This window comes from Nematolebias whitei, chromosome 7 (assembly GCF_014905685.2).
Source record: "Nematolebias whitei isolate Nwh7 chromosome 7, NemWhi1, whole genome shotgun sequence".
In the NCBI taxonomy this organism is placed as follows: domain Eukaryota; kingdom Metazoa; phylum Chordata; class Actinopteri; order Cyprinodontiformes; family Rivulidae; genus Nematolebias; species Nematolebias whitei.
The window spans coordinates 41,109,476-41,122,982 of NC_056504.1; the positions used below are offsets into that span (position 1 = coordinate 41,109,476).

At 39.2% G+C, this 13,507-nt stretch overlaps 1 protein-coding gene across 1 annotated transcript in view; it reads left to right on the plus strand.

The window, feature by feature from the left end:
* The window catches only part of col7a1 (collagen, type VII, alpha 1), a 109,874-nt gene extending 97,593 nt beyond the window's left edge, over nucleotides 1–12,281 (plus strand). The window contains exon 118 of the mRNA XM_037679872.1: nucleotides 12,127–12,281. Coding sequence (XP_037535800.1) covers nucleotides 12,127–12,281 — 155 coding nt within the window. The remainder of the gene's footprint in view (nucleotides 1–12,126) is intronic.
* The last annotated feature ends 1,226 nt before the right edge of the window (nucleotides 12,282–13,507 follow it).

Consider the following 13,507-nt stretch of genomic DNA (forward strand, 5'->3'; position numbering starts at 1 on the left):
TATATATATATATTCAGAAAAAAAAATATATAATATTGAAGATACTAATACGGATATATGTATGTATATTGGGCTTTGGGATTTATTACAGTTCCTCCACATTTTTCCAAGGCAGAAGAAAACAATTTAATGCAGTATCAGTATCTTCATCTTAATATTTCAAATTTCTATTTCCAGTACATGTAGAGTACCCATGGTACTATGGAGGTGTCAGTGAGTCAGCAGTCTCCAGTGGTCGATGGCAGTGGTCCCAGTGCTGCAGACAATAATAGCAAAGCTATTGTACAGCACTCTAACCTGTATAAATAAAGGCTGAATGAATAATAAAAAAAAATCCTGGGTATTTTCCACACCACAATAAACATAAGTTGTCCAGCCTGTAGTCCCATAAAGATTTGACCACACAAGTCACTTTTGGTGCCAAGGCTGACTGGTAACTAAATTATCCTAGGTGTGAGTGAGGGTGTGAATGGCTGTCTCGTTTGTTTCTGTGATGGACTTGTGACCTGTCCAGGATGTGCCCCGCCTCTTGCACAGTGATAGCTGGACATGGGCACCACCAGAAACCCCCGCCCGCAACCCCAAAAAAATGAAGAAGCAGGTAAAGATAATGGATTGATGGATGGATGGTAAGTTCATCTAAGAGCTCACTTCAGGTTCCTCACTCCACTGAAAGCTATACAGTACTCTTTACTCAATGTCTGAATCTAGTGTCTGCTTTGTCTTATTGGCTGAAGTACTGGGTGTGTCTTTGATAACTTCCAGTAGTTTGTTTTTTAGATCGAAGGTTGGTGGCATCATCACAAGCTCCATATACAGCAAACCCTTCTGATGTATGTTGTTTGTTGGGCTCATGGTGGCTAAGTTTTGCTTCTTACTGCTGTAGAAGACCCCATCAGATGGGTTGTTAAAATTTCATTGAGCCCATCCAAACTGTTTTTGTGCTCTTTGCACAGTTTTACAACTGTATATGTGTTCACTGTTATCCTGCCACCTTGGAGGAGTGGTGTATATGTTTCTGTTTTTAGTCTTCAGTTAACAGTAGCCAATGTAACATCCAGCTGAAGGCCAAGTTTTCCAGGAAGAACTTTGAGTTACAGCATCATGGAATGTTGCTGTAACTTTGCCTGTCATATTGTATTGTCTAGTTGTTATTTGTAGACAGAATAAAACATCTTACAAGATACTATAGTTGTGAAATTTAAGAAGGAAACCACAGCAGTTCTATTGTTTGTTAATTTTCTGTTGATCCACGATCTACCGAGGGTATTTAGAAATCTTTGCAATCCTTCTGATGACTTTGTTGAATACACTCATGCACATGCTGTGAACTGCCCGTCTGAAGCCAAAACTCCTCTTTTACACTCTTCTTTGGGTAAGAAGTATGCAGAAACACGTCTAGCAGTTGTTCATTTTTCCACTTCAGTGACCTTGGCTGTTTAAAGCCCCCGGGGTCTTGAGTTGGCAGAGAGCTGAATTGGTAGGACCTCGCCAAGAGAAAAAAGGATCAAGCCAAAGTCTCCCTCTCTCCACGGCTCCTCTCACTTTAACTTTTGCTCTTTTTTTTTACTGCCACCCACTTGCATCCACAAGTACAAAGGCTGTTGCTATAGCAATGAAACATGCAAGAAATATGCTCGCTCCCACTTTTACCCTCATTAACAAACTAGTATATGATCCATATTGCTTTTGTCTATTCTGCTTGCTTGCAAATGCTAAGCATCATAAAAAGCACAGGAAGTGGTTGTGTTATAAAGGCTTTTATCTAGACAGATTACTAATATCATTGGACAGGTGGTGCGGATAGTAAAGTGCTGGAGTAAGCCAGATCGACAGAAGTCCCAACTGGAAACGTGCCTCCATAGCCAATTCTTCCATAGCAACTGCACGAGACATGAACATGTCTTGTACTTCTACTGATTCCAACCAGAGGAATGTTCGTAGTTTCTGATGAGGTTACTTTGAGCAAGATTTGAGTTATATAACATGGTGCACACAACCTTTTTACTTAAAGAAATCAATTTGTGCTATTTCTGCTGTACCATCACATCACAACCACCAATCTAATGGGTTCTTCAGCTAGTTGCACTTATTATATTTATAGGCTTATGATATTTTGTGTTTATGTGGGATGAAATTTCATTGCTAAATAAAGGATGCAGCTTCTAGGACAATAACTGGGAGATAATGTTAGAGAGGCCAGACTGAGATGGTTTGAACATGTCCAGAGGAGGGATAGTGAGTATATTGGTAGAAGGATGTTAGAAATGCAGCTGCCAGGAGAAAGACAAAAAGGAGATATATGGATGCAGTAAGAGAGGGCATGGAGGTAGTTGGAGTGAGAACAGAGGATGCAGAGGACAGAGTGAGATGGAGGAGGATGACTCGCTGTGGCGACCCCTGACGAGTGAAAAGCTGAAAGAAGAAGAAGAAAGGATACAGCTTCTACATGCTGTTCCCAGTAGGTTTCTTTAATCCTCTGACCCCATGTTGGATCTGTTCTCCCTGCTGAAGTTTTACAGTAAGGACTGGGCATCAAAAGTCCCTATCTTTTTTTAAGTCCTTCACTTGAGGACTCACAGTTGTGCCGAGCTAAGCATTTCTTCAGTGTATAGATCTTAGGTTACCCTGTCTGTACCCCTGGATCTACTGACAACTTGCACTTTTAATTAGAAACTGATGCTGCACTCAGTTCTGTCCGAGTTCCCCTCACGTTTAAGTTTTTATGCAACTCATTTGTGCATAATGATGAGTTGTGAAAATATTTAAAAGAGAAAGAGATAGTGAGACACTAGACTTTAAATTTACTGTCACACTTGAGATTTTGAATGAGGAGATTTTCAAAAATTGGGCAAAGCCTCTTCCCAAACCAATTTTTTTTCACTCTGCTCCTCTCCTCCCTTTGCTTCCTATCCTGTCAATCTGCTGCATGGAAAAAAGAGCAGCAAAGGTGGTGTTTACTTCATTATCTGTTCTCCAGGAGATGAGTAAGTCATTCTATTTATTCCAACCCTTATGAGGCTAGGCCATCTGTGAGCCACGTCTCAGCACTATTGAAAAATCCCCACAGGATGCCCCCATGTTCAGGGTCCATATCTTCCTGGTGTAATGCAAATGATAATTTTATTTCAGACACTGTAGGTTTGATATTTTTACAGGTCCGGAGTCTTCTTATCAATCTCTGCTTCCCTTCTTTTTCTTTCCTCATTCAGTCTTTCTTCTCTCCAGAGACCCACTTCTCCTTTTGACTGAAAGCTAAACTGAAATCTGTAATTTTGCAGCTGACTAGGAAGCAAAGAGTGGTGGAAATTGTCAGTTACACGGCAGTTGAAGAGATAGAGTTAAGATTATGTAAGGCACTGCCTGTTTATTGGAACGAGTGTGTCACCCATATCAATTATATGTGAAAGGGACGTGTCCCCCTCATGTTTGAAAAATATTCATTTGGACCCCCCCCCCCCCCCCCACACACACACACACACACACACACACATTTACCATTAAATATTATTTAACCCAGCGCTGTTTCTATTTCTTCATGAACAAATCCATTCCACTTGATTAATAGGAGAATACTCAAACCACTAAAGGTCCACTCCTGGTTTTCCTGGTTACCTACAACTCACTACGCCACACGCAGTGTTTCCTCAAGGTCAATTGCATTGGCAGGGCGCTCATCTCTTCAGGGCTTTTTGTCGACGGGGCAGGGGGAGGAGACACCTCTGTGTTGCGCGCTAGCTAAGCACTACGTTAGTGATGACAGTTGTCGACCGGAGTGGGGGGAGGGGTTAGGACGCGTGAGAGATGCGGAGCTGCTCTAGTCACACAAGGAGAGCTGTTGGTCAGGCTATTTCTTGTGATGTGCAAATGTAGACGTTAAAAAAAAAACAGTTAAAATACACCAGAATGCAGGAAATGGCATCTACTTTATTAAAAATTTTCTGAGGGAGAACCCTCAGACCCCAACCACCACCAGTGTGTTCCCCCTACATTACAAATGGTTATGACTCCAATGGCATCACCTCGGCATGTTTCTGATAGAACAGAAACACAAAAACACTTTTCTATAGTTACCCATTCAGGGTGACCTTTTCATAGACTGTAATACAAGTCGTGCCTTTGTGTCGTTTCAATATGTTATTCTGTCAGCTTGAAAATTTATTATTGATGTTGTTGTACTGACATGGCATTATTAGTTAACTGTGTCCCATCTTAAAAAAAATGTTAAATTAAAATTTAATGCCAAACTTAATTAGAAAAATATATCATGCTGACTTTAGAGGTCAGTTATGTGGCTGAATAGATTCCAGTGTTCATCACTGGTTTTACGCCCTGCCTTTTCCATCTAAAGTTAAGGTCATATGTCAGGGCTTTCTTTGTGCTGGTTTTGACACACTTTCAACACATTACATTTCTGAAAAATTGGGAATTACGTTCAAACAAAACAACCATCAGTAATTTTTGAAGCAACTGGAAGATGAGTTAAATGTTGCCTAAGCGTCTATTGTACAAGCTCATCTAAAGCATCAAATTAGTTTTACTGAAAATGAAGTTGTTTTAATTTTTTCCAAATAACATATTTTATGTGAATAAACAATAAAGCTGCTTTAATGAAGCTAAAATAGTTTAAACAAATGGATACAGAATAACAGAATTAAGCAAGATACATATTGAAATAAGCTCAAATTCAAACTCATCCATCCATCATCTTTATCTGGTTTTCCTTTCTGGGTCATGAGGAGCTGGTGCTCATCCAGCAGTCACCATGCGAGAGGCGGGAGACACCCTGGACAGGTCTCCAGTCCATCATAGGGACACAATGAGACAAACGAGACAAACAACCATTCACTATAGGAACAATTTAGAGTTACCAGTAAACATGCATGTAAGATCACACACATGCATGGAGAGAACATGCAAACTCCACCCAGAAAGGCTTAAGCCTGGGAGGTGATCCTGAATTTCTCTAAACTAAGGTCCCTCAAATATCTATCTATAACATATAATATATTAATTGCTTATAACCGTTTTACAGAGCCCCACTTTAAAAAATGTGAACTATTGCTTTAATATACTCATTGGTTTCTTTTTTTCATAGTCCGATTCTTGTTTCACTTTGTTGCCTTTTGACATATGATGTCAGTAAAAACAGACATATATAAACTGCAAATATTCCAAATAAAAAGCTGTATAGTGTAAATTATGTAATTTTATAAATAAGCAACATTTTGTGAAGTGCTTTACATAAAGTCAATAGCACAACAAGTACAGTAGTGTGGTTTATTTTATGTAAAGCAGACTAAATAATCAAATGATCTCACTAGTGAGAGCCTTCTGTAACTTGTAGCTACAGCTCACATTTAAATTTGTTTATCCATTGTTTATAAAACTGCCTCACTTTTATATTCATCCATTTTCATATTCATTTGAAGGTAAAGGTTTTAAAACATTACTTGACTTCTCTCAATATGTTGTTGTGTTGCACCCATGGGATCATTCCTTGAATGTCTTTTCCAGTCTCTTCCTATTAACTAACCTCGTGCAACCGCTGCAGCTTCCCGGTGTAATTGCCTATTGATTCATTAAAATTTGCATAACTTAAAGCTCCTATTGAATGAAAATTGGAATGATGAATGTTGCAATTTCAGTTTGACACAGAGGAAAAAGGTTTGGCACTGATGGACAAATTGTCATTTTGTCAGAAAAGAGGTAGATTGGTGAGGTGGGCCAGGATGACACCCTGCTTGTCTGTGCAGATGGATATATGTGAGCTGTCTGAGAGGATGTATCAGCGTGAAATAGTGAGCTGTAGGGCTTCCTCGCTCTCATTTAGCACATTATATCTAGAAGGCTTTAAGTGATATCGCCACTCGAAATCAAATGGCAACCTTGGGCTCCAAGGATTGTGGTTTGTTGTTAAAGCAGCTCAAATGTGAGACGATGACAAATGTCAGGTTTATACATGCAGTCGGCACACAGAAGGCGGCCTGCTGTTAATGGAGTGCTGAAGAGCATAGGAAGGAACTGACAGGCTGTAGGTGTGTGTGTGAGGAACAGCGATGGTTTGTGGATGTCAGATGGGAGAGCAGGCCTCAAAGGAAGAGGTCAGAAGAAAGAAGAATCAGGGCATGGAGGCAGACGTGGGGGTGGGTGTTGAAGCGGCGGGTCAGCAAGTGCAGCTCATTCTCCATCCATCACACAGTCCCTTTGTGGTCCAATCAAACCAGAAAAGTCTTGACTGAGTTTGACTGCAGGAGCATGTGTAGTCATGCAGTCACCTGTGCACACATGTGCATACCAGACCTAAAAACTGACCCATTGTCAAGATTCTCTTTTGTTGAAACCTGTACATGCTCCACAAACAGATATGTAAATTGAAAATGTGACTTTTCCCCCTAATGTCTGTAATTTAGAGTGAAAGTGTATTTTTCAAAGCCTGCCTTTGGGGACACTAGATAGCAGAGGATTGTTCTGAGTGTGGTGATAAAACTCATTTCACAGGCCATTAGACTTATTTGAAAAGTAGCAAGCAGAATCACAGTGAGCATACAGCAGTAAGCAAATTATAGTTTACAGAACCTCCAAATACCAGCTAAAGATGATTGACCAGCCGTAGTGGGTCAAAGAGTCATGGTGACTCTGTCAATATTACACCTACTGTGCAGGTCCAGGGCTGCTTCCTGGGTGCACTAATGAGAAGGTTAAATCAAGCTGTCACTCTACCCCCCTCCTAGGCAAAGGCACTATGATGTTATACAAATACACTTCAGAGGTGGCATTTAGGGAACTGCCTCTCTGTGCCTTGCTACCTCATCTTTATGCTGGCTGAAGGTAAATTAGTTTCCTCTCGATCATAATGCAGGGCTTTAAATGGGTAGTTCAGATCCTTTGATGTGGAGTTTTATGAAAAGGTTATGAACAAATAATATCTTACTTGTTCCAGGTAGCTCTTTGAACAATCCTATTTTAAAGAAGTTAGGGTACCACTTTGCAATCAGGCTCCCCTTATAGATGGATAATAAATAGTTTATATATACATTATTAATTCCTCTATAAACACTTTAAAAATCATTAATAATTGTTTATTATTCATTAATTAATGGTGACAGAGAAACAAAACTGACCAGTTTGTTGGCAAATAGTGAGCCAAATCTTTTTACTAATATTTCTTCTAGAGTTGTTATATTTAACATTTTTAGACTAAGTTACTACTACACAATAAGCATTTGAAAACTTATAGCATATAATAATGTACTTTATCACTGCATTATAAGTATCTACAACTAATATTATATCCTAAAAAAATTGGTTTACAAATGTGCTTACAAGGTAGTAACTTAGTCTGAAATGTTTAATATAACAACTCTAGATGAAATATATAGGTGAACAGATTTGGCTCACTGTTTGGCAACAAACTGATCAGTTTGTCTCTGTCACCTTAACTGTAGCACGTCTGCTCAGTGGTTAGTACTGTTGCCTCACAGCAAGAAGGTCCTGGGTTCAACCCCCAGTTGGACATGGAGTCTTTCTGTGTTCTTCTCGTGCTTGCGTGGGTTTTCTCCAGGTACTCCGGTTTCCTCCCACAGAACAAAAACATGGATGTTAGGCTGCCTCCCTTACAAAACAGATCAGTGATCTCAATGGGATTTGCCTGGTTAAATAAAGGTTAATAAACAATTAATAATGATTTATAAAGTGTTTATAGAGGAATTAATAATGTATTTATTAGCTATTTATTAGCCATCTATAAGGGGAAACTTATTGTTAAGTGGTACTGAAGTTAGGTTAAATAATAACAGGATTTAAGAGCTAACAACTAGTTTGGTCTTACAGTCGCTGGCATTGCATTTATTTTTTGATTACATTTCCTCTTGCTGCTGCCGTCTTTACTTTATCTGTTTGTATTTTTAATTATTTATATCTTTAACGTGGTTTTTTGTGTGTCTTTCTTCCAATATAAAGTACACCCGGACCTGCCATTCTCTGTTTGTCTGTTTCTCCTTCCTGTCCTCTCAACCTCCGCTGGCCGAAGCAGATGGCCGCTCGTCCTGAGCCTGGTTCTGCTGGAGGTTTCTTCCTGTTTAAAGGGAGTTTTTTCTTTCCACTGTTGCCTTTGTGCTTGCTCAGGATTAGAGACTGCAGCAAAATGAAGATTCAACACAATCGGCTGGTTTTATAATGTATGCAAGTGTTTTTGTACAGCGCCCTGAGATGATTTCTGTTCTGACTTGGCGCTGTAGAAATAAACTGAACTGAATTGAAATCCTTTACATAGAAGTCTATGGTTATTTTCAAAAGTAAATATTAGCAGCCAGCTGTAGCACTTCTGGAGAAGTTTGGATATTTCTGTCGTGAAGTGTTTGAAGATGGCAGCAATCCACTTTAGTCTTGGTTCTGGTTGGACTAGCTTTTACCTTGTCTTGTCACAGTTATTTGTTATGACTTGTTCTTCTTGGAAGCACAAAGCAGATTGATCTGGAGTCATGGGAGAATTGGCTTCTTTACTGTGACAACTTCTAAAATTTTCTAGTTCAATTTCAAATGCTGCTCTAACATTTAAACAAAAACCCCAAAAGCACACAGCTCTACCGAGTGTGTTCTCCACTGGCATTGTTGGTGTTTGTGCATGTGCAGACGTGATGTAGCCAGGCTGAAGGATGTAAGTGTTACACAATCACAACATTTTTCCGATAGTGTGAAAACAAGCACGTACTTCTTTGTAAGCGCTCCATAATGGGACTAGTCCTTATGCATCTCAGGGGCTTTATAACTTGGTCTGAAACTACTTAATTGTTCCTAATCTTTCTACCAAAACTCACTTTAAACTATTTAAACTATCTCATTAAGTGGACTTCAATCAAAGAGCAAATCTTTTTTTTTTTTTTTTTTTTGCATCCCTCCCTTCAATTTATCTCATTTTCTCTTCTCTTCACTTTACTTTACTTTACTGGCTGCCCTTCTCACTCCACCTCACTGATAATCCTCTCCATCTGCCCCGTACTCCTGACTCAGCATTTACTTCACTCAAACCTCGGCTCAAGGTCATTTTGTTATGGCACAGCGGCTTCACAAAGGTTGTTTTTTTTCTAGTGCCTTCTTCCTTTAATCAGGCTCTCTTTTTTCCTAATACCATCCCATGCATACAGTTATTAGGTTACACAGTTTGATGGTTGATTTTTATCATCCCTTGTTTTGGTATTGTCTCAGCGTCTTTGCTTATGTCTGTCTGCTTCAAAGCACTTCACTCAGCTCTGCTGTATTAGTTGGAATTCAGCGAATGACAACTCCCTCGGTCACACTGGGTTTATTGCTTCCTCATCTCTTGGCTTTATCTGATCAATCTTGCCACTTGTTTTCGAGTGCCTTTCATTCGCGCTGGAAGTGGAGCTGAGTCAGAGTAGGTGCAACATTTTAATTTGCACTTCCTGCATTTCATGGAATGCTGCAGTTGATAGTCTTTCCTGTCCCTGGCTGTAATGAGGTTAACTCGTGTCCACAGCATGTTTCTGTCGCATTCGAGGGCATATCCAGCTGTGTCTGAATATAAATGACAGCTTGAACATGTTTCAATTATATCCTCAAAACTCATTTTTCCAATCCAAGAAAAGGTGGCATTAATCTCCAGGCATCAATGCAGCCTTTGATGGTGGTTATTTGAATTCTGTAGGTTATAGTAACAAAATGCTTCAACACAAATGGGAGTAAAATATTTTAAAGATCAGATACAACACATGGATGTATCTTTTTTTCCAAGCATGGAGAAATGTTTGCATTTTGCTTTTCTTCATAGTTTTTCCATCGATGGGTCACACAGAGCCCAGTCAGTCAGCAGCACCTGACTCCAAGCCTTCTTACTTTGAGACAGTCTGCACCACAAGCTACTCATTATTTATTAACTGACTTTAGTGATCTCTGTCCTCTCCTTTGACACCATCACAATTGATTTGAAATTCATAGTGTTTAAATGCATATTCATCAAGTCTTCCAATACAAAAAAAAATATATACAAAAAAAAACCCAAATAGATTAATGGTTTGAATTGTAAAGTTTATTCCGTTTGAGATTTCTAAACTAAGATGCGTCACATTTTCTTTCACAACTTTTAACACAATACTCTCAAGGGAGATTCTTACCATGGATATTTTTACACACTGAGGATGTTCTGACAAATAAATTAAGGAAAGGTTGCTGTCTACACAGTCAGGCCGCACATCTCACGAAGAGCAAGCTATTTAAAATGCTTCAGCCTGTGGACTTTTCCTGCATCCTTTTTCTTTTAAATCCCACAACACAAAAACACATCACACACCTCCTCGCTGTCAAACAGTGTCTGACTTAATCAATGTCATGTCTGTGGTCACTGATGTTGCTCGGTTCTGTCTTTTAAAAGGTTTTTGCGCTGCTTTCCTTGCCTTGAGCATTCTACATCTGCAGGTAAAAAGGCAGCAGTCCCAGAACACAACCATACACAAATTACTAATTGCTACTATAAATGCAGATGGTTGTAAATATGTATTTTACAAAACTAGCCTAGATTCCAATATGAGGTTTAGTACAATGAGCAAAAATATAAATGCAGCATTTTATTTTTGCTCCCATTTTTTCATGAGCTGAAGTCAAAGATCTAAAACTTTTTTCTATGTACACAAAAGGTCTTTTCCTCTCAAACATTGTTCACAAATTTGTGTAAATCTGTGTTAATGAGCACTTCTCCTTTGCTGAGATAATCCATCCACCTCACAGGTGTGGCACATCAAGATGCTGATTAGACAACATGATTATTGCACAGGTGTGCCTTAGGCTGGCCACAATAAAAGGCCACTCAAAATTGTGCAGCTTAACTGCATTGCGGGGGTCCGGGGGGTGGGCGGGTTTCAGAAAACCAGTCAGTATCTGGTGTGACCACCATTTGCTTCATGCAGTGCATCACAAACACATCTCAAACACCTACAAAGCTCTCAACAACCTAGTTCCATCTTATATTGCAGATCTTATTGTTCCATATTTTCCTAACAGAGCACTTCACTCTCGGACTGCAGATTTGATTGCAGTTCTTAGAGTTTCCAAGAGCAGAATGGAAGGAAGGTCTTTCAGTTATCAGGCTCCTCTCTTGTGGAACTAACTTCCAGTTTCTGTCTGCAAGGCTAACACATTGTCCAGTTTTAAGACTGGGCTTAAGACTTTCCTTTATGATAAATCCTATAGTTAGGGTTGGCTTGTTATGCTGCCATAGGCTTAGACTACTGTAGGACAAATTGACCTAACTTCTCAAAATGTGTTGTTTCAAATGGTTTTCATTTGATATTATTTATAGCTTAACATGTGATTCTCGACCTGTCATTGTGTATCTGTTCCCCTCAATCCAGCCGGTCGAAGCAGATGGCTGCTTGTCCTGAGCCTGGTTCTGTTGGAAGTTTCCTCCTCATTAGGGAGTTTTTCCTTTCCGCTGTTAACTTCATGCTTGCTCAATATGAGAGTCTGCAATGAAGTTAGACTCAAAGCAGTTTTTTCCTCAGATAATTAATGTTATTAACTTGTTTTTTATATATATGAATGCTTCTGTTCAGTGCCCTGAGATGACTCATGTTGTGACTTGGTGCTACATGAATAAACTGAACTGAATTGAATTGAACTGAATCTCTCCTTCACAGAGTGAATCAGGTTGTTGATTGTGGCCTGTGGAACGTTAGTCCACTCCTCTTCAATGGCTATGTGAAGTTGCCAGATATTACTAAGAACTACAACACGCTGTTGTATACATAGATCTACAGCATCCAGAACATGCTCAATGAGTGACATGTCCGGCAAGGATGCTGGCAGTACAAGAACTGGGATGTTTTCAGCTTTCAGGAATTGTGCACAGATCCTTGCAACATGGGGCCGTGCATTATCATGCTGCAACATGAGGTGATGATAGTGGATGAATGGCAAAACAATGGGCCTCAGGAATTCATCACGGTATCTCTGTGTACTCAAAATGCCTTCAATAAAATGCACCTGTGTTTGTTGTCCATAACCACTCACTGCCAAACCCCACCACGACCATGGGCCACTGGATTCACAACACTGACATCAGGAAACCGCTCACCCACATGACACTATACATCTGCCATCTGCCCTGTACAGTGAAAACTGGGATTCATCCAGGAAGAGAGCATCTCTCCAATGGGACATACGCCATAGAATGTGAGCACTTGCCCACTCAAGTCGGTGACGACGATGAACTGCAGTCTGGTGGAGATCCCGATGAGGGCAACGAGCATGCAGATGAGCTTCCCTAAGACGGTTTCTGAAAATTTGTGCAGAAATTCTTTGGTTATGCAAACTGATAGTTGTAGCAGCTGTACAGGTGGCTGGTCTCAGACTTTCTTGGAGGTGAAGATGCTGGATGTGGAGGTCCTGGACTGGTGTGGTTACACGGGGTCTGTGGTTGTGAGACTGGTTGTTTGTACTGTCAGATTCTCTGAAATACCTTTGGAGATGGCTTATAGTGGAGAAATGAACATTCAATTCAGGGGGAAAATCTCTCGTGGACATTCTTACTGTTAGCATGTCAGTCGTATGCTCCCTCAAAACTTGCAATATCTGTGGCATCATGCCACTAATTTTAATGATGTCAGACAAACACAACTGTTTCAAAAAAAATTTAAATTGCCTTTTTTAATGTAAATAGCAAATGAAGAGTTTTTAGATTTGTTGTTTAAATGTTGCATATAGCACAAAGAAGCAAAACCATGAAAAAATGGGAGCAAAAACACTTGTTACATTTATTTTTTTGTTCAGTATAGAAGTTTTGAAAATGTACAGTGATGTACTTTTTCTTCTTTTTTTAACTTAGAGTTGGAAACCGTATGTGGCTGAACTTTGATACATCGTTATACAAGAAAGGTTTGTGCATAGGTTGATGTTTCTGCATGGTTTGATCCACTTACTGCTTAAAAATGTTATACACAAATTGATATATTTTTTAATTTTGCAAACATGAGTAAGATGAGTCATAAATTTGGGCATTTGTCTCAGTAATTTTAAATAACAAAGTACAACCTAATGTTTGAAAGTAGAGTGCAGTGCATGGACGTTAAGCTCAATGACTAGGTTATAATTTGTTTTGACTCGTGTGATAATCTGACTTTATCATGTGCAGCATCATGAAGCAAGATTTTTTTTAATCTGTTGAAAGTTATTTTCATCTCAGAGTGATGTACAAAGAAAGTAAATTGGTCCAGTTCAAACTCAGTGCTTTCTAATTTCTGCCTCTGTGCAATCATACATGCATTTTGACTTACTCAGCTGAGTACAGTCAAACACAGATCCATTAATATCAGATCAATTAGGTTAATTTAATATCAAAATATTCCAAGTTTATCCATATATTTGATAAATTAAACACATTCCAAATAAGGCATCTCTAAATTTCTAGATTTATCTTGCAAAAATGCTAACTTTTTCAAAATGATGTCAACATAACAAATCTACAGATTCCATCAAATCTTCATTTTGATACCTC